Here is a 17,466-nt window from a genome sequence, read left to right as displayed (position 1 = left end):
ATTTATATTGCTTCTTAATGTTAATTTTATAACAATAAAATTAATATCGCTGCAAAGAGCATTTGCATAAATTATTGAATATAGAAAGTGTATATTGTCTCAAAAATTTTGGAAAAAAAAAATGAACTAAAATGTGGAATATATCAAAGAGCATATATTCGATAAAAACCATCGCTTTGCCTTTTTTTTTTAATTATTTTTTTATGAACTATATGTATATATATCTCATTTCCTTTTCTACTTGTCATGATCAGGTGAAATGATCATAAGTATGGGAAATTTTCTATCTTCTTGCTTCCAACACAGAGATCAAAGCATTACAGAGGACGGTGAGCTTATTTCTCTCTCTCTCTCTCTCAAATTGGAATCCTTAATGGAGTCTTTATATTTAAGCGAGATTTTTTGTAAGTTATAAATTAGGCCTAATTGCATAAAGAATTTTAAATTAAGTGTGTTTTTTTTTTTTTATTATTTATTAGACTCTAATAAGGTTTGAAATTTTAAATTAATTCTGGTAAGATTCAGGAGACATAATAAAGTTTACTCTTGAGGAATTAAATGCTTACACGGATACGTTTAGTGAAAGAAAATTCTTCGGCTTGGGAGGATTCGGTCGCGTTTATCGTGGAATCATCAAAGGGAGGCAAGAGAGACATATTAATGGCCAACATATAGCTGTTAAGTTCTCCCGCAACATAGTTGAAGGAGAACGAACCGAGTGGATGGTAAGCAAAATTAGAATAATATTTTTTATTATCTTTTGTACAAGGAACCATTAGATCAAGAAAAGTTAGGCATACTAGCTGGTGAAATTGAAGTTGTTTATCTATGTTCAGGCTGAAATGGAGTACTTACCAAAAGTGAGGCATCAAAATATCATCAAGCTAATTGGATACTGTGAAACTCAGGAAAGGTTCTACCTTGTTTATCCATTCATGCAAAATGGGACTGTCTTGGATAAATTATCAGGTTATCTATCTCCTAGTAAATTTCTAATTATTATTGATGTTGCTTCGAGGTAGCTCAAGGAAAGGAGTGTCCAAAAGGCCAGGGGGCATATTGTCCTATCCCAAACCATTGTGGGATATTAACAAATATCAACCAGCTTAAACATGTGAAAGATTAGGATGCGTGCATACATCCATGTTAATTAACTATATCGATAGTTAGTTATAACATGTGAAAGTTCCTTTTTTCTTGATCAAGAAATTTTCAGAATAGTTCTGACATAATTTGTTCTTGAACCCTTGCTTTTTAAAATGTAATTCAGCTCCATTTGTGAGCTGAGAAACTCAATAGATTCATGTTAAGTAAATTGTGTAATGTTTTTGGTTATAGGCCTGGATTGGAGCAAAACCCTTAGAATAATCAAAGGAGTTGCAAATACCATACAGAAGCTACATGGGTTTACGCCTGCACTTGTCCATAGGGATTTAAAGCTGCACAATATTTTGCTCGATAAGGTTAATTAATTATTCATTTCTATATATATATATATATATATATATATATATATATATATATATATATAAAAAAACCATTTTTTTCTAGTTAACTACTAAATTCTACTTGGTCCCATGAGCACAGAATTTTATTCCCAAAGTAGCTGATTTGGGGAAGGTTACACCAGAGGAAGAAAATATAAACTCATCAGGTCAAATTTTTCCTTCAGATTAAAAATATAGAAGGTCAATTACATGTTGGATGATAGATCTTTTTTCTTTTCTTTGCATCAGGAAGCAAAACAGATGATATTTACAGTTTTGGAGAAATAATATTGCAACTAATAACGAAGGAAAAGATTACCTACATTGAAGCTAATTGTAGCGTGCCTTGGCGAATTGGGGATTCAGCAATCAGAAATTACCCTACACAAAAATTATTGCATGTAAAATTAGAAAGAACTGGATGTTCCGAAGAAGCTGCCAAGGCAATTACAGAACTTGGACTGGAATGTGTCAAACCCCAGCCACAAGACCGCCCAACCATTGCTCAAGTTATTGACAAGCTTGCCTATTTATCATAGGCCTAGCATAGTGAAAATCTTTGCATCCTCTGGTTTATTTGGATTTGTTTGGTGCTCTTCGTGTTGGAATATAGATAAATGTTTGATGCCTAGAAATGTGTGTGGCTTATAAATAAGTGTCGGGCATTTAATGAGGAGTGTTGATACTGTATGGTGACTGCCATATATACTCATCTAAAATAGTGTGCCATATAACATGGAGCTATCTATAATATTATTGTTTTGAGGATTTTTTTTCAATTATCTTATATGTTATTCATCTCTTTCCCAATTAAGTAGTATTGAATCCTAAACGCTTCTAACAAAGTGGCATCAGAGTTTGCTACAAAGCATGGCATCAGAGCTTGACGATTTAGTTTTGGAAATCAGAGGTGAAAGTGAAGAGAAAGAAAAGAAAGAAAAATGCGCTCATGAAGAAAATATTTCTATTGAAAGTGTTACTCCAAGTTTAGATAAGAAATCTGCTGAGAGGATTATTTGCATTTGAAATTTCCGAGTTCGTGACAAGAAGACGACTCATTGAGAAATTAGGAAAAATGAGCTCTCTCTATAATATAGTCACGTGAGATCTACTCTCTATAATATAGAGAGTAGATCTCACGTGATTATGAAAGATGATGCATGTGTACCAGATACATCTAATAATTTACCGTGAAGAAAATCCCTGAAATGAAAGATACAAAAGTGTAAAGCAACAATCAAATGTGCGAAAATAGATACTCAGGTTTCAATTATTATGAATATCCAATTTAAAACGATATTCAAAAAATTGATCAAAAAGCCATCAGCTATTTATTTATGTAAAAAATTAGGTCGAGAAAATTTTTCTAGTTTCGTGGCTAAAGTTAAGTTTGAAGACATGTTTGAAATGCACAAATAATATAGTTACAGGTCTTACATGAAAAGGAATGCAGAAAATGAAGTTGCATTATGTGTGATTTGACATTTACATGGAAAGATGAGTATAGAAACCTACAGATTTTAATTACAGTAAAACCTACAGGGAACAATTATTCTGATTATAATATTATTATAAAAGATACCAACACATGTTACACAAAGCTACAACTTATTGTAGAGATGAGATGATGTTTCTTAATGGCTAACCAAGTTCTTTTTTAATTAATTTCCCTTGTCAATATTGTAATTTTAAAAATTATTATTTAGTCTCTGATATTATTAAAAATAATATTTTGATTCTTATGTTTTTAAAAATATATGATATAATCTCTCATATTTGATTTCATAAACTATTTGATCATTCTATTTATTTTTATCCATTTAATCCTTAGATAAGGGACTAAAATTAGGTGATCGGATAAAGGTTTTAACAATAGTAAAAATTCAAAGACAAATATGTCTATTATTAACGGTAAAAGTTGAGAAAAATAGATGGAGAGATGAAAGTACATTAGGAAATCAAAATTTGTAAATTAATTAATATGTTTTTTAAAATATGGGACCAAATCATTGATTTGGCTACAAAAAATAGAATATTAAATGGTAATTTTTCTTGAAAGATACTATAAACTAAAATATGGGACACATCAAAGAGCATATTCGAACAAAACCACTGATTTTTGCTTTATCAACTATATATACATATCATTTCCTTTTCTACTTGTCATGAACGGGGTGAAGTGATCGCTAAAGTGATCATAGGGATGGCAAATTTTATATCTTCTTTCTGTCTACAGAGAGATCAGAACATTACAAAGGGTGGTGAGCTAATTATTTCTCTCTCTCTCTCTCTCTCTCTCTCTCTCTCTCTCTCTCTTATTATTTTGAAAGTTCTAATCCTTAACTTTCATTATAAGGTATAAATTGGTAGTTGACATCACCAATTTATATCAATTAATGTATAAATATATAAATTATAAATTAGGCCTAATTGAATAAAGAATCCAAACTTAAGTTTTTTATTATTATTTTTATTATTCGAATTTATATAAATTAAAACTTCACAACTCTTGATAATTCTAATGCTAATAAATTAAATCTCATAGATAACTTAAAATATTTTTGAATTCTATCAGGAAGTTTTAATTAATTTTAGCAATTGCCTTTTTTAACTTTCAATATATTTTTTTCGTTCTATTACCGAATTAGTTTTCAGTCAAATCACATGTGAAATTGTTGATATTTCTTCATTTTTGGTCATTATAGAAAAGGTGAATAACGTCTAAATTAATATTCTTGAAAGATTCAGGAGACATAATAAAGTTTACTCTTGAGGAGTTAAATGCTTACATGGATACGTTTAGTGAAAGAAAATTCATCGGCCTGGGAGGATTTGGTCGGGTTTATCGTGGAATCATCAAGGGGAGGCAAGAGAGATACGTTTATGGCAAACATGGAGTTGTTAAGTTCTCTAGCAACAAAGTTGAAGAAGCACGTACCCAGTGGCTGGTAAGCAAAATACCAATCTTCTTTTTGATGTTTAAGTATGAAATTAATACTAGCTAGTGAAATTGAAGTTGTTTATCGATATTCAGGCTGAAATGGAGTACTTACCAAAAGTGAGGCATCAAAATATCATCAAGCTATTTGGCTACGGTGAAACTCAGGAAAGATTCTACCTTGTCTATCCATTCATGCAAAATGGGACTGTCTTGAGTAAATTATCAGGTAATTATCTATCTCTTAATATTGCTTCTGGTATTAGAAATCCTTGTCCAAGCCGATATTTGAAGTAGGGTGAGACAAGATTAGGATGCATGCATACATCCATATCAATTACCTACATGCATAGTTAATTATAACATGAGAAAGTTTTATTTCTTGATCTTATTTCTTGATCAAGAAATTTACAGATTGTTCTTAGATAATTTGTTCTTGATCCCTTGTGCTCTCCATGTTATACCTAGTTTAAAATATATAGATCTCGATGAGTTTCAAAAATTATGTAAAGTTTTTGGTTATAGGCCTGGATTGGAGCAAAACCTTAGAATAATCAAAGGAGTTGCAAGTGCCATACAGAAGCTACATGAGTTTACGCCTGCATTTGTCCATAGGTATTTAAAGCTGCAAAATATTTTGCTCGATAAGGTCAATCAATTATTCATGTTTTATAATATTTTAATATAACAAAATGAACAAAGAAGCTTTTATTTTTTTGGTTAACTACTGAATTCTGATTGGTCCCTATGAGTACAGAAATTTACTCCCAAACTAGCTGATTTCGGGAAGGTTGCACCAGAGGGAGAAAATATAATCTCAGGTAACTTTTTTCCTTCAGATTAAAAATATAAAAGGCCAATTGCATGTTGAGTAATAGACTTTTTTTTTTTCCTTTCTTTTCATCAGGAAGCAGAGCAGATGATATTTACAGTTTTGGGGAAATAATATTACAACTAATAACAAAGGAAATGATTACCGATATTGAAGCTGACGTGCCTTGGCGAATTGGGGACTGGGCAAGCAGAACTTACCCTACACAAAAATTGTTGCAATTAGGTTGCCAAGGCAATTAGGTTGTGGATTGATTCGAATTACAGAAAGATTTTGAGTCAATTAATGGATTGTAATTTTATGTGTTAAAATATTAATTATTCAGAAATTTTATTTTTTATTAATTTAATTTTTAGATAAATTTTGAATTGATAGTATCAATTCAAACAGATTAATTTTAGATCAAATCATATAATTGAGTCATTTATGATTTTATACTGATTAAAATAATTTATAAATTGTTTTAAGTCTTACGGATTCATATCGATTAACAAGCCATTTCCCCTATATGACTTTAACTCAAGGCTCCTCATACCTAAGAATATCTCTTATTAGAATAGATTGTGAAATAATTTTCATTTTAGTAGAGAAGGGGAGATAATCCCACTGATAAATTTAGGCCTTCTCTAATTGGGGGTAAATAAATTAAGAATGTAGAATTTTTTATGAAATATAGAAAAATATTAATTTTAGTTACCGGGTAAATAAATTAAGAAAATAGAACTTTCTATAAGTAACTTATCTAGGTGGGATTTGATAAGTTGCACTTCCCTAATTAAGTGCATTGTAATTTGTCAATTGATTCTTTAATTTATTATACTTTAAATTATTTTATGGGTATTATTTTTTTTTCTTTCATAAGGCAAAGACACACGTACACTTGGGTCAGGGGCACTTCTTTAATTAGGGCAATAAATCAAAAAAGTAAAATTTCCTATGAAATATAGAAAAAAAATATTATTTTTAATTACTCGATAAGTAAACTAAGAAAATAAAACTTTCTGCAAGTAACTTATCTAGGTGGGATTTGATAAGTTGCACTTCCCTAATTAAGTGCATTGTAATTTGTCAATTTATTCTTTAATTTATTATACTTTAAATTATTTTATGAGTATTTTTTTTTCTTTCATGAGGCAAAGACGCACGCACATTGGAATCAGAGAAAGACTTCTTTAATTGGGACAAATAAATTAAGAAAATAGAATTTCCTATGAAATATAGAAAAAAAATATTATTTTCAGTTACCCGGATAAGTAAACTAAGAAAATAGAACTTTTTGCAAGTAACTTATCTAGGTGAGATTTGATAAGTTACACTTTTCTAATTAAGTGCATTGTAATTTGTCAATTTATTCTTTAATTTATTATACTTTAAATTATTTTATGGGTTTTTTTTTTCATGAGACAAAAACACACCCACACTTAGGCCAATGACAGAATTTTTTTTTACAATTTAGAAATAAACTATTTTTTATAAGTTATTTTACAGATAAAATATATTTATATTATATTTTCTAAGAAACAAATTCTCTAAAAGTGTATTATTAGGAAATAAAGTATTTTGAATCAAACAATGATAATAACACAATACACGGTCCATGACCCATAACACAAGCAGGAACCTAACTAGCTAAGCTCCAATCACCCAAACACAAAAAGATAGGCCCAAAGCACACAACACAGAGACTCTTAACGGGTGATGGGCCAATGCATATTTAATTTGTTTATGAGGAACGATTAGTTTATTAACCATTTTGTGATGATCTGCTACAGAACTAGTCTGGAATAAAACCCTAGAAATTATCGGGGGAGCAGCCTGTGCAATACAAGCGCTGCATTGCCTGACCTGTCCCTCTGTCCCTTACCTCACCTCACGTCTGCAAAACCGATTCTCTGGCTCCTCTTATAGCCTTGAGTAACTAAATCAATGTTTTATGAATTATGTAATTTTTTTTTATTAACCTGAGTAACTAAAAATATTTCAATTCATTTAGGTTTGATTATTTAAATAATTTGGTTAAATTTTATTAGTATTTAAAGAGAATTCAGTAAAAATCGATTGAAAATTCAGATTTGCTTAATAAAATGCATACTACTTTATATTCATATTTGTTATTTGCAGGAGCTGGAAGCAAATCAAATGACATATACAGCTTAGGAATGATGATATGGCAGCTAATTATGAAGGAAAAGGTCGTCTCATTTCCAGGATCTAGCATTCCCTGGCATATTACTCACCGGGCAAGGGGAATCCACTCTGCCAGTGGACATGTAGTTCACCAAAATTTAACAACGACTGGATGCTCCATATTGGCTCCCTCTCTGTCCCTCTCCCCCCTCCCTTCCCTTCTCTCTCCTACCTTTCCATTCCTTCCCAGCTCCATCAAAATTTGATAGTAGTAAAAAATGTTGTTGTGGGTCCGTTTCTGAATATATCCTGGCATCGAAATTAATTAACATTAGCTCTCTTCCCTCTCAAAAAACTAAAAATCCTCTATCCTGGCTAGATGTCTCCAACTTCAACTCTCCCAACAATAATTAAAAACTGGGATTCTGTCCTAAAGATTTGAAATTTTCGTTGGAAAGTTTTATGTTGGGAAAGTTTATTGAATGAGGAAGCTAGCAGCAAAGGCTGTATTCCTATAAAAAGGAAGAATCTAGCAGCATTTCACCAGTAGGCCATTCCTAAGTCTTTTAGAAGATGATTTCTTCCGTGTATTTGGGCTCAAGGGGATTGTTAATGCTAAGTTTTAGCAATGATATCATCGATCACAAATAATTTTCATAAAGGTTTAAAATTTCAAAATTTCACTGGAATTGGGCGTGGAAAGGTTATTAATTGCTGTCATAGAGATTTTGATTACAATAAAACCTGGATTAGTATAGAAAGATGAGGCTGTATTTCAGCATAAGCCCACACCACACTATCATCAATCTAGCTACCAGCTAACTTAATGCAGAGCATGAAATATTAACAGGAAGATGTAGGGTACTTCAAATGACCCGCTAAGCAATAAACAGAGCATGGAATTGGACTATGTCAAGCCCACAGCACCAGAACGCCCAGCCAATGCAAAAGTCCTTCAGAGACTTGAAATTGCAAATTTATAGGAGAAGCAAAATTTAATTACCAAAACAAAGGCAACTTGCAGGTTCTTCAAGTGTTCTACCCCAAAAGTAAATATCTATGTCCTGCATGTTTCCTTTGGTAAGATTTGAACCTAGCTAAGCTATATGTTCTTGTGATCTTGTCTATCATCTGATATATATGCCTTCATATAACTGAAACAATTCTTCAGATATGCATATACACAGAGCTGAAAATAAAATCAAGAAATCAAATTGAACTAGCTAGGAACAATTTCAACATAAAATTTATATCCTTTTACAGCTAGAAAGACCCAACTTACAGATTTTTCTCCTCTTTCTTTGGAATCCATTGTTGGGATCAGATAGATCAGAAAATGCATATCTGATTCTAAGGTTTCTGTTATTTCCTGCAAAGGAAAACGTATAATATTGACTTCGAATTTGTAGTCAACTCGCTAGCACTATCTAGCCATGACCTTATCCCTATATGGAGACGAAACTTGTCACTCTCTCCAAAAGGTCCTTCCTCGCAATTCCACCCTGCGCTTTCTTTCAAAATTATTCTTTCCTTCCAATTCTTGGGCCCTACGTTCTCCACTTACATTTTTCTTCTCCCATCCACATAGAAAGAGCCGTCCACCAATGGAACCAACATCAATCCCAGTCCTCTCTTGTTCTGACTAGTAAAATCCAAAGCCTACTGATATACTAAACACACATAGATATCCCCTGATAAAAATTGGCGCCATATTCCAAGCTTCTTGTGCACGTAACAACAAATTTCAGGGACTGGAATGTTATGAAATGGCACCATTTTGTCTTACACTAAGTTCTTAATCAAAATAATTTGCTTAAAAAAATTTTCCATTTCTTACTCTTCTACTTCAATGCCTTCCTCTGCCACTGTAAGCAATTCTGAAGCAGTGTAACAGGAGAACTTTTTGCTAGAAATGGGTAATTCCTTGAGTTGTTGTAGTCGATATGCAGATCGTATCAGTACTGAAGGTGGTAATGATTAATTGTTCTTATTTTTTCTTCTTTCTCTATCTCTCTCCTTCTCCATTACATCAAGGGCGTTGCAGATGTTTGAAATGAATACAAACAATTTTTCCTCGCTAACTAGCTATGGGATTTTCTTAAAATATAAAATAGTTGAATAATTCATGTTTTTACAGATTCAGCTGCTGTGATATCGTTTAGCTCGTCCGAGTTAAGTGCATACACTAATGGGTTTAGTGCAAAAAATTTGCTTGGGCATGGAGGATTTGGCAGTGTTTATCTTGGAAACTATAATGGTATGCTAGTAGCTGTCAAGGTCTCTCGCCAAATAGATACAAAAACCAGGCTTCAATGGCAGGTGAGACATTTCTGTTTGATCATTTGCAATTAAACCTCATTCAAAATCATGCATTTATTCCATTGAAAAACAGAGAATAGTCTCTGAGTAATTTCTTTGACTGCAAAGAATTCATTTGAAGATAGAAATTAAAGATAACCAAATGCAGACACTTACCGCTCACAAACACTTTGATCTTGTTTTTCTTGCAATTTCTTGACTGATTTTCTTTGTTTCATGCTGTGTTGTGTGCTATTTTTCAACTCTGCCTTCTGCCTGCCAGCTGATTGTAAGAATTTTCTTCATAATTGAACACCATCAACTCTTTAATTGCATTTCTTCTCTTTTCAGTTACAATAACTGCCAAATATAATATTTCAATCCTTAATTTTATGGAATTTATTCATACCAAATAAACTCTAGAGTCCAATTTCCTTCATTAATTGCATCGTTGCTTACGTTTCTTTATTACTAATATATAGTTTATTTAATTAAGATGATATATTCATTTATTTTCAGGCTGAGATGAAGTACTTACCCAATGTGATTCATCGAAATATCATCAAGTTGGTTGGCTATTGTAATACTCCAGAAAAATTGTATCTTGTCTATCCATTTATGCAAAACGGAAGTGTCAAGAGGAAATTATCAGGTAATCTTCCAAACTCAATAATATATTATGTTTGTTGCATTTGATATTCAGTCACTCAATCAATGTACTGAGTCTGAGCTAATCTTACTTTTCATTTTGGGAAATTTACAATTTGATCCCTGAATTTTGTCGTTAGATTTTAGAAAATTTTTTATTTTTTAGTCCTTCTGTTAATGGATGACTAAATTATTATACATTAAAATTAAAAAGACTAAATAATTAATTTGTAAAATCTAGATATTAAAGTATAATATTGAGCAAAACTCATAAACTAAACTGTAAATTCCCCTTTCAATGCACCTTTATTTATTTTTTTTCTCTCCTTTAAAAAAAATAGTGATAGAGCTGAATTGTTAGTCATTTCAAGTCTTTTTTTATGAATTTGAATCAGATCATTTTAGGTTGTGGATTGATTTGAATTATCCATTAAGTCATTATACAGAAAGAATATCAGGTCAATTTGTAATTGTAATTTATTGTGTTAAAATATTAAATATTCAGAAAATTTATTTTTTTCAATTTAATTTTTAGATTAAAATTTGAATTAATAAGATAAATTCAAATGTATTAATTTTAGATCAAATCATATTGAGTCAACTCTCAATTTTACAGATTATTTAGATTTAAGCCATTGAAGATTTTATACTGATTAAAATAAATTATGAATTGTTTTAAGTAGTACAGATTCATGTTGATTAATAAATCAAGTAAAAAATTCTCACCTCTAACTTGTTTGATTAGGGTAAGTAAACAAAGGAAGTATAACTTCTCAGGAAGTGCAGCAAAGGATCTTTTTTGGTTTACATTATCAAACCAACTTCCTGAGGAGCAGTGCATTCTATTTCTCTTATAGAATAGAGTAACTTATTTAAGTAGAACTTGGTTAGTTGCAGTTATCTGATTAAGTGCGATGATCTGCTGCAGAACTAGACTGGAATAAAACCCTAAAAATTATCAGAGGAGCAGCACGTGCAATACAAGAGCTTCATTGCCATTCACCTCCACTCGTCTATCGCGATTTAAAGCTTGACAATCTTTTGTTGGATAAGGTTAGATTAGAAAATAGAAAACCCCATGAATTTAATATAATTAAAATCCATTAATTTATGCTTTAGTTTGATTTTAATTTCCATGCACACTTCTCTAATTGGTTCTGCATAATTAATGGCCACAGGATTTTACTCCCATACTAGCTGATTTTGGGGCAGTTACACCTGAGGGAGAAGCATTGAGACTTGGTACCTCTGGATACACTGATCCAATAGTTATGAACAATGGTAACACCAAACTTTGATAACTGATTTTTTGCTAATATATAAAGTATAATGTTTTATGAATGATATGTTTAGCTTGACTTAACTAAGTCACTAAAGCATATCACTCATATGATAGAATCAAGTTCGAGTTTCTACTTTTTTAATCCTCCTATTTAGAAAAAAAATAAATAAATAAAAAGTTCTATGAATTATATAATTTTTTTTATTAACCTAAGTAAAAATATTTCAATTCATTTAGGTTTGATTATATATGACATTCATATTTATTAGCTCTAACTAAGTTAAGCTATTTGCAGTACCTGGAACCAAGCCAAATGACATATACAGCTTGGGAGTGATGATATTGCAGCTAATTATGAAGGAGAAGGTCGTCTCATTTCCAGGATCTAGCGTTCCCTGGCATATTACTCACTGGGCGAGCACAATTCACTCTGCCAAAGGACATGCAGTTCATCAAAAATTAACAACCACTGGGTGCTCCAAATTGGCTGCAATTGCAATTACAAAACTTGGATTGGACTGTCTCCATCCTACAATGTCTGAGCGTCCAAATATTGATGAAGTCCTTCATAGAATTATAAATTTAGAAAGCTATCAAAAAAGACAAAAAAAAAAATTAATTTAATCTCGAATTCGAACTCAATATTTATAAAATAATATTGTATAGAATGAAATTATTTGATTTTTTTTTTTTAAGAAATACTTGGTGTAATTCATCCCCTACCCCTCTCTCTTTTCTCCCCTCTCCCCTACCTACCCCTCTCTCTCTCTCTCTAGCTCCAGCTCAGTAATTTTTTTTTTTTTTTTTAAGAAATACTAGGTGTAATTCATCCCTACCCCAGTACCCCTCTCTCTTTTCTCCCCTCTCCCCTATCTCTCTCTCTCTCTCTCTCTCTCTCTCTTATGTATATGTATTCAATTGATTTTTTAATAAAGAATTTGAAATTTTTTTTATAAACCCTAAAAAATTTTTAAAAAATCGAAATTTTAGGTGCCAATGCGCCCTTGGCCCCAATGATATATCCTTAACATCCAAATTAATTAAAATTAACTCTCTTCCCGTAAAAAAAAAAAAAAAAAAATCCTCTATCCTTTTTGATGTTAAAGTATGCAACACTGGCTAGTGAAATTGAAGATATACATGTTTATCTACGTTCAGTCCGAAATGGAGTACTTAACAAAAATGAGGCTGTATTTCAACAGAAGCCCACACCACACTGTCAATCTAGCTACCAGCTAACTTAATGCAGAGCATGAAATATTAACAACAAGATGTAGGGTACTTCAAATGAGCTGCTAAGCAATAACAGAGCATGGAATTGGACTATGTCAAACCCACAGCACCAGAACGCCCAGCCAATGCAAAAGTCCTTCAGAGACTTGAAATTGCAAATTTATAGAAGCAAAATTTAATTACCAAAATAAAGGCAACTTGTAGGTTCTTCAAGTGTTCTAACCCAAAAGTAAATATCTATATCCTGTATTTTTCCGTTGGTAAGATTTGAACCTAGCTAAGCTGTATGCATCTTGTTATCTTGTCTATCATCTGATATATATGCCTTCATATAACTGAAACAATTCTTCAGATATGCATATGCACACAGCTGAAAATAAAATCATCAAGAAACCAAATTAAACTAGCTAGGAACAAATTCAACATAAAATTTATATCCTTTTACAGCTATAGAGACCCAACTTACAGATTTTTCTCCTCGTTCTTTGGAATCCAAGAATGGGATCAGATAGATCAGAAAATGCACATCTCATTCTGAGGTTTCTGCTATTTCTTGTAAAGGAAAATGAATAACAATGACTTGCAATTAGAAGTCAACTCGCTAGTACTATCCAGCCATGACCTTATCACTCTGTGGAGACGAAACTTTAAAAATTCAGCCCTCTGTTTTCTTTAAAAATTATTTCCTTCCCCATTTTTGGGCCCTACATTCTCCACTTCCACTTTTCTTTTACCCCATCCGCTAAGAGAGAACCGTCCACCAATGGAACCAACATCTTTCTTGTGGGCCCAGTTTTTTCTTGTTCTGACCAGTAAAATCCAATGCCCTACTGGTACAATGAAATCATGCATAGATATCCCTGCTAAAAATTGGCGCCGTCAAAACTTCTTGCTCACGTAACAACAAATTCTGGAACTGGAATCTTATCAAACGGCACCGTTTTGTCCAAGTTATTAGTCAAAATTTTCTTCTAGAAACCTCCCATTTCTTAGCTCTTATACTTCTACTTCATGACCCTCCTCTGCCACTTGTTTGCTCGAAATGGGTAATTCCTTGTGTTGTTGCCTTCAACATGCAGATCGGATCACTATTGAAGATGGTATTGATTAATTGTTTTTTTTTCATTTACTATATTTATCCTTCTCCATTAAATAGAGGGCGTTGTAGATGTTTGAGATGAATACAACCAATTTTTTCTTTCTAACTGGCTATGGGATTTTTTAAAATTTAAAATACTTGAATAATTCATGTTTTTACAGATTCAGCTGCTGTGATATCGTTTAGCTCGTCCGAGTTAAGTGCATACACTGATGGGTTTAGTGCGAAAAATTTGCTTGGGCATGGAGGATTTGGCAGTGTTTATCTTGGAAACTATAATGGTAAACTAGTAGCTGTCAAGGTCTCTCGCCAATTAGATACAAAAACCAGGCTTCAATGGCAGGTGAGATGTATTTGTTTGATCATTAGCAACTAAATCTCACTCAAAATCATGCATTTTATGTTCATTGAAAGCCAGAGAGTAGTATTGAGTAATTTCTTGGACTGCAAGGAACTCATTTCAAGGTAGAAATTAAAGATAAGCAAATGCAGAAAATGCAGACACTTACAGCTCACAAACACTTCGATCCTGTTTTTCTTGCAATTAAAGAGAATTCTGCAGCATTGCCCACTGATTCACTTGCAATTTCTTGACTGAGTTTCTTTGCTTCGCATGCTGTGTTCTGTGCTATCTTTCAACTCTGTCTTCTTCCTCTTTCGATCAGAAGTGTATGAGCTGATTGCGAGAATTTTCTTCATAATTGAACACCATTCTTCACTTTTCAACTACAACAATAATTGCCACGCATAATACTTCAATTCTTTAATTTTATGGAATTTATTTATGTCAAATAAACCCTAGACTCCAATATCCTCTTATAATTGCATTGTTGTTTACATTCTTTATTTATATATTTGTTTATTTTCAGGCTGAGATTAAGTACTTATCCAACATGATGCATAGTAATATCATCAAGTTGGTTGGCTATTGTAATACTCCAGAGAAATTGTATCTTGTCTACCCATTTATGCAACATGGAACTGTCAAGAGCAAATTATCGGGTAATCTTCTAAACTCATTAATATATTATTATGGGATAAATTTTAACGACTGTAATTTTAATAACTGTCCCTGAACTTATATTACTGTAATACTATAGTCCTTCAACTTTAAAATTTAGCATAAAACTCTCTCAACTTTCAAATTTTTACACAGTAAAATCCCTATGTCTTCTAATTATTGATTTTCCAGTTAGATGCTAACGTTTCTTTCTTTTCATATGCAAAGTGTAAATTGTTTTCTCGACACATGAAAATTTATTTTCTGTACAGAGAGTAGAAATATTCAATTTACACATGGCTTAAGAGAGAAAAGAGAAATGATGACTAAGCGTTACACTAAAACGTCTAACTGGAAAACTAGTAATTAGAAGTTAGAAGAATTTTACTGTGCAAAATTTTAAAGTTGATAGGGTTTTATATTACACTTTTAAATTGAAGGACTGGAGTGTTATAACTATATAGGTTTAAGGACGGTTGTTAAAATTTATCCATTATTATGTTTGTTGCATTGTATTGTGTCTCACACAAATTAAAGAATACAAAATTTAATGTCAACTAATAATTAATTTTTTAACCCTTAAAATCACTCAAAACAAAACTCACGGAATTCAACCAGCTCTCCATGACTTGAACTCAAGCCCTCATGCCTGAGCCTGAGAATATCTCTTGTTAAAATAGAACGTGAAATAATTTTTATTTTATTAGAGAACAAATTAACCAATGTAATTCTAGCTCTTACATTTAATTTGTTTATAAGGAATGATTAATTTATTAACCTTTGTTGTCATGATCTGCTACAGGACTAGACTGGAATAGAACCATGAAAATTATCACGGGAGCAGCACGTGCAATACGAGAGCTGCATTGCCATTCACCTCCACTTGTCTATCGCGATTTAAAGCTTGACAATCTTTTGTTGGATAAGGTTAGATTGGAAAACCCCATGAATTTAATATAATCAAAATCAATTAATCTATGCTTAGTTTGATTTTAATTTCCATGCACACTTCTCTAATTGATTCTGCATAATTAATGGCCACAGGATTTTACTCCCATACTAGCTGATTTTGGGGCAGTTACACCTGAGGGAGAAGCTTTGAGACTTGGTACCTCTGGATACACTGATCCAATAGTTATGAACAATGGTAATACAAAACTTTGATAACTAATTTTTTACTAATACATGAAGTATAATGTTTTATGAATGATTTGTCTAGCCTGACTTAATTAAGTGGCTGAAAGCATATCACTCAATCTAATAGAATCAAGTTTAAGTCCCTACTTTCTCAATTCTCCTATTTAAAAATAAATAAATAAATAAATAAGAAGTTCTATGGAATTATATAAAATTTTTTTTATTAACTTGAGTAAGTAAAAATATTTCAATTCATTTAGGTTTGATTAAATATTATTTTCATATTTATTAGCTTTAACTAAGTTAAGCTGTATGCAGGGCCTGGAACCAAGCCAAATGACATATACAGCTTGGGAGTGATGATATTGCAGCTAATTATGAAGGAAAAGGTCGTTTCATTTCCAGGATCTAGCGTTCCCTGGCATATTACTCACTGGGCGAGCACAATTCACTCTGCCAAAGGACATGCAGTTCATCAAAAACTAACAACAACTGGGTGCTCCAAAGCTGCTGCAATTGCAATTACAAAGCTTGGACTGGATTGTACTCGTCCTAATATGTCTGAGCGTCCCAATATTAGTGAAGTCCTTCGTAGAATCATAAATTTAGAATGAGCTTAGTATTTATAAAATGATAATGTATAGAATGAGATTATTTGAATTTTTTATTTTTTTCTGTAAGAAATACTCGGTGTAATTTATATGTACGATTATAGGAGATGTCATTGTCATTGTCTAAATTTTGTAGAAATTTTCTGTTTGAGTATCACATGAGTCTTTGGGTTTGTATGCATAAATGAAAAAAAAAATGCAAATAGAATTCTATAAAATTTTGTAGAATTTAATTAGAGACCATTTTCAATAGTAGCTAATTAAAAATTTTGAGAAACATAATAAAATCGTCTTTAAGAATTGAATTTTAATACATATTTTCATCTCTTAATTTTTAGAATTGAATTTTATAGAATTTGATGCAGAAAACAAAATTTTTATGACAATAATGCTCGTATATTACTCACAAATACATATACTCTCTCCTCATCCCTTTTTCTCACATCAGAGGGAGAACATATAATCTCAGGTAACCTTTAATATTACAACTAGAAATGAGCTCACACCTGTAGATGATGGGCAATTATTTGAAGAAATGTGATGCTTTGGAACTTACTATTTTCATTCTCTTGACAAAATCCCTGGTAGACTATCCAAATAATTTTCATCCAAACTACATCAAAGAAGAATATCAGAGTTTTTTTTTTAATCCTAAATTACAAAGTAACTATCAGTTAAAAAAAATTAATTAATGCAACTTTGAATTGTTGTAGTGAAAAGATTAACAAACTCTTAAGTTTTAATATGCTATTGTAGAAAAAATGAATCGGACCT

General features: G+C 31.7%; 2 protein-coding genes, 1 long non-coding RNA gene and 1 pseudogene across 8 annotated transcripts; 3 read left to right on the top strand and 1 right to left on the bottom strand.

The window, feature by feature from the left end:
• The first annotated feature begins 271 nt into the window (after window positions 1-271).
• LOC131172808 (probable serine/threonine-protein kinase PBL28) lies at window positions 272-2,026 on the top strand. The gene is made up of 6 exons (XM_058134338.1): window positions 272-329; window positions 526-725; window positions 837-969; window positions 1,339-1,463; window positions 1,588-1,654; window positions 1,737-2,026. Exons 1-6 carry the CDS (start codon window positions 272-274, stop codon window positions 2,024-2,026), a joined length of 873 nt encoding a protein of 290 aa, XP_057990321.1.
• Window positions 2,027-2,357: 331 nt separating this feature from the next.
• On the top strand, window positions 2,358-5,832 carry LOC110641478 (serine/threonine-protein kinase RIPK-like; annotated as a pseudogene).
• A 2,745-nt stretch (window positions 5,833-8,577) lies between these two features.
• On the bottom strand, window positions 8,578-13,519 carry LOC110641470 (uncharacterized). 6 transcript variants are annotated; one of them, XR_009143561.1, is made up of 6 exons: window positions 13,312-13,519; window positions 13,029-13,215; window positions 11,911-12,202; window positions 10,221-10,290; window positions 9,860-10,042; window positions 9,222-9,714 (listed from the first exon to the last, which is right to left on the bottom strand). It is a non-coding gene; the product is annotated as an uncharacterized LOC110641470 (long non-coding RNA). The 6 variants fall into 6 exon arrangements; XR_009143563.1 differs by lacking the exon at window positions 10,221-10,290 and having other exon boundaries at window positions 8,578-9,714; window positions 13,312-13,517; XR_009143560.1 differs by having other exon boundaries at window positions 9,222-10,042; window positions 13,312-13,516.
• A 368-nt stretch (window positions 13,520-13,887) lies between these two features.
• LOC110641477 (probable LRR receptor-like serine/threonine-protein kinase At5g45780) lies at window positions 13,888-16,695 on the top strand. Its single transcript, XM_021793202.2, has 6 exons — window positions 13,888-13,945; window positions 14,106-14,287; window positions 14,814-14,946; window positions 15,747-15,871; window positions 15,989-16,091; window positions 16,400-16,695. The coding sequence occupies exons 1-6, from the start codon at window positions 13,888-13,890 to the stop codon at window positions 16,693-16,695; spliced, it is 897 nt and encodes a 298-aa protein (XP_021648894.2).
• The last annotated feature ends 771 nt before the right edge of the window (window positions 16,696-17,466 follow it).

The sequence above is a fragment of the Hevea brasiliensis genome, chromosome 14 (genome assembly GCF_030052815.1).
Source record: "Hevea brasiliensis isolate MT/VB/25A 57/8 chromosome 14, ASM3005281v1, whole genome shotgun sequence".
NCBI classification, from domain to species: Eukaryota; Viridiplantae; Streptophyta; class Magnoliopsida; order Malpighiales; family Euphorbiaceae; genus Hevea; species Hevea brasiliensis.
Note: the sequence above shows the minus strand (reverse complement) of the source record. Positions and strands in the feature narration are given on the sequence as shown.

What these genes read in the sequence shown, in the direction of transcription:
- LOC131172808 (XM_058134338.1), top strand. Translation starts at nt 272, where the DNA reads ATGGGAAATTTTCTATCTTCTTGCTTCCAACACAGAGATCAAAGCATT. An exon ending in TCAAAGCATTACAGAGGACG is followed by an intron (nt 330 to 525) that starts GTGAGCTTATTT and finishes GGTAAGATTCAG; the next exon opens with GAGACATAATAAAGTTTACT. An exon ending in ACAATATTTTGCTCGATAAG is followed by an intron (nt 1,464 to 1,587) that starts GTTAATTAATTA and finishes CCATGAGCACAG; the next exon opens with AATTTTATTCCCAAAGTAGC.
- LOC110641477 (XM_021793202.2), top strand. Translation starts at nt 13,888, where the DNA reads ATGGGTAATTCCTTGTGTTGTTGCCTTCAACATGCAGATCGGATCACT. An exon ending in TCGGATCACTATTGAAGATG is followed by an intron (nt 13,946 to 14,105) that starts GTATTGATTAAT and finishes ATGTTTTTACAG; the next exon opens with ATTCAGCTGCTGTGATATCG. An exon ending in AAACCAGGCTTCAATGGCAG is followed by an intron (nt 14,288 to 14,813) that starts GTGAGATGTATT and finishes GTTTATTTTCAG; the next exon opens with GCTGAGATTAAGTACTTATC.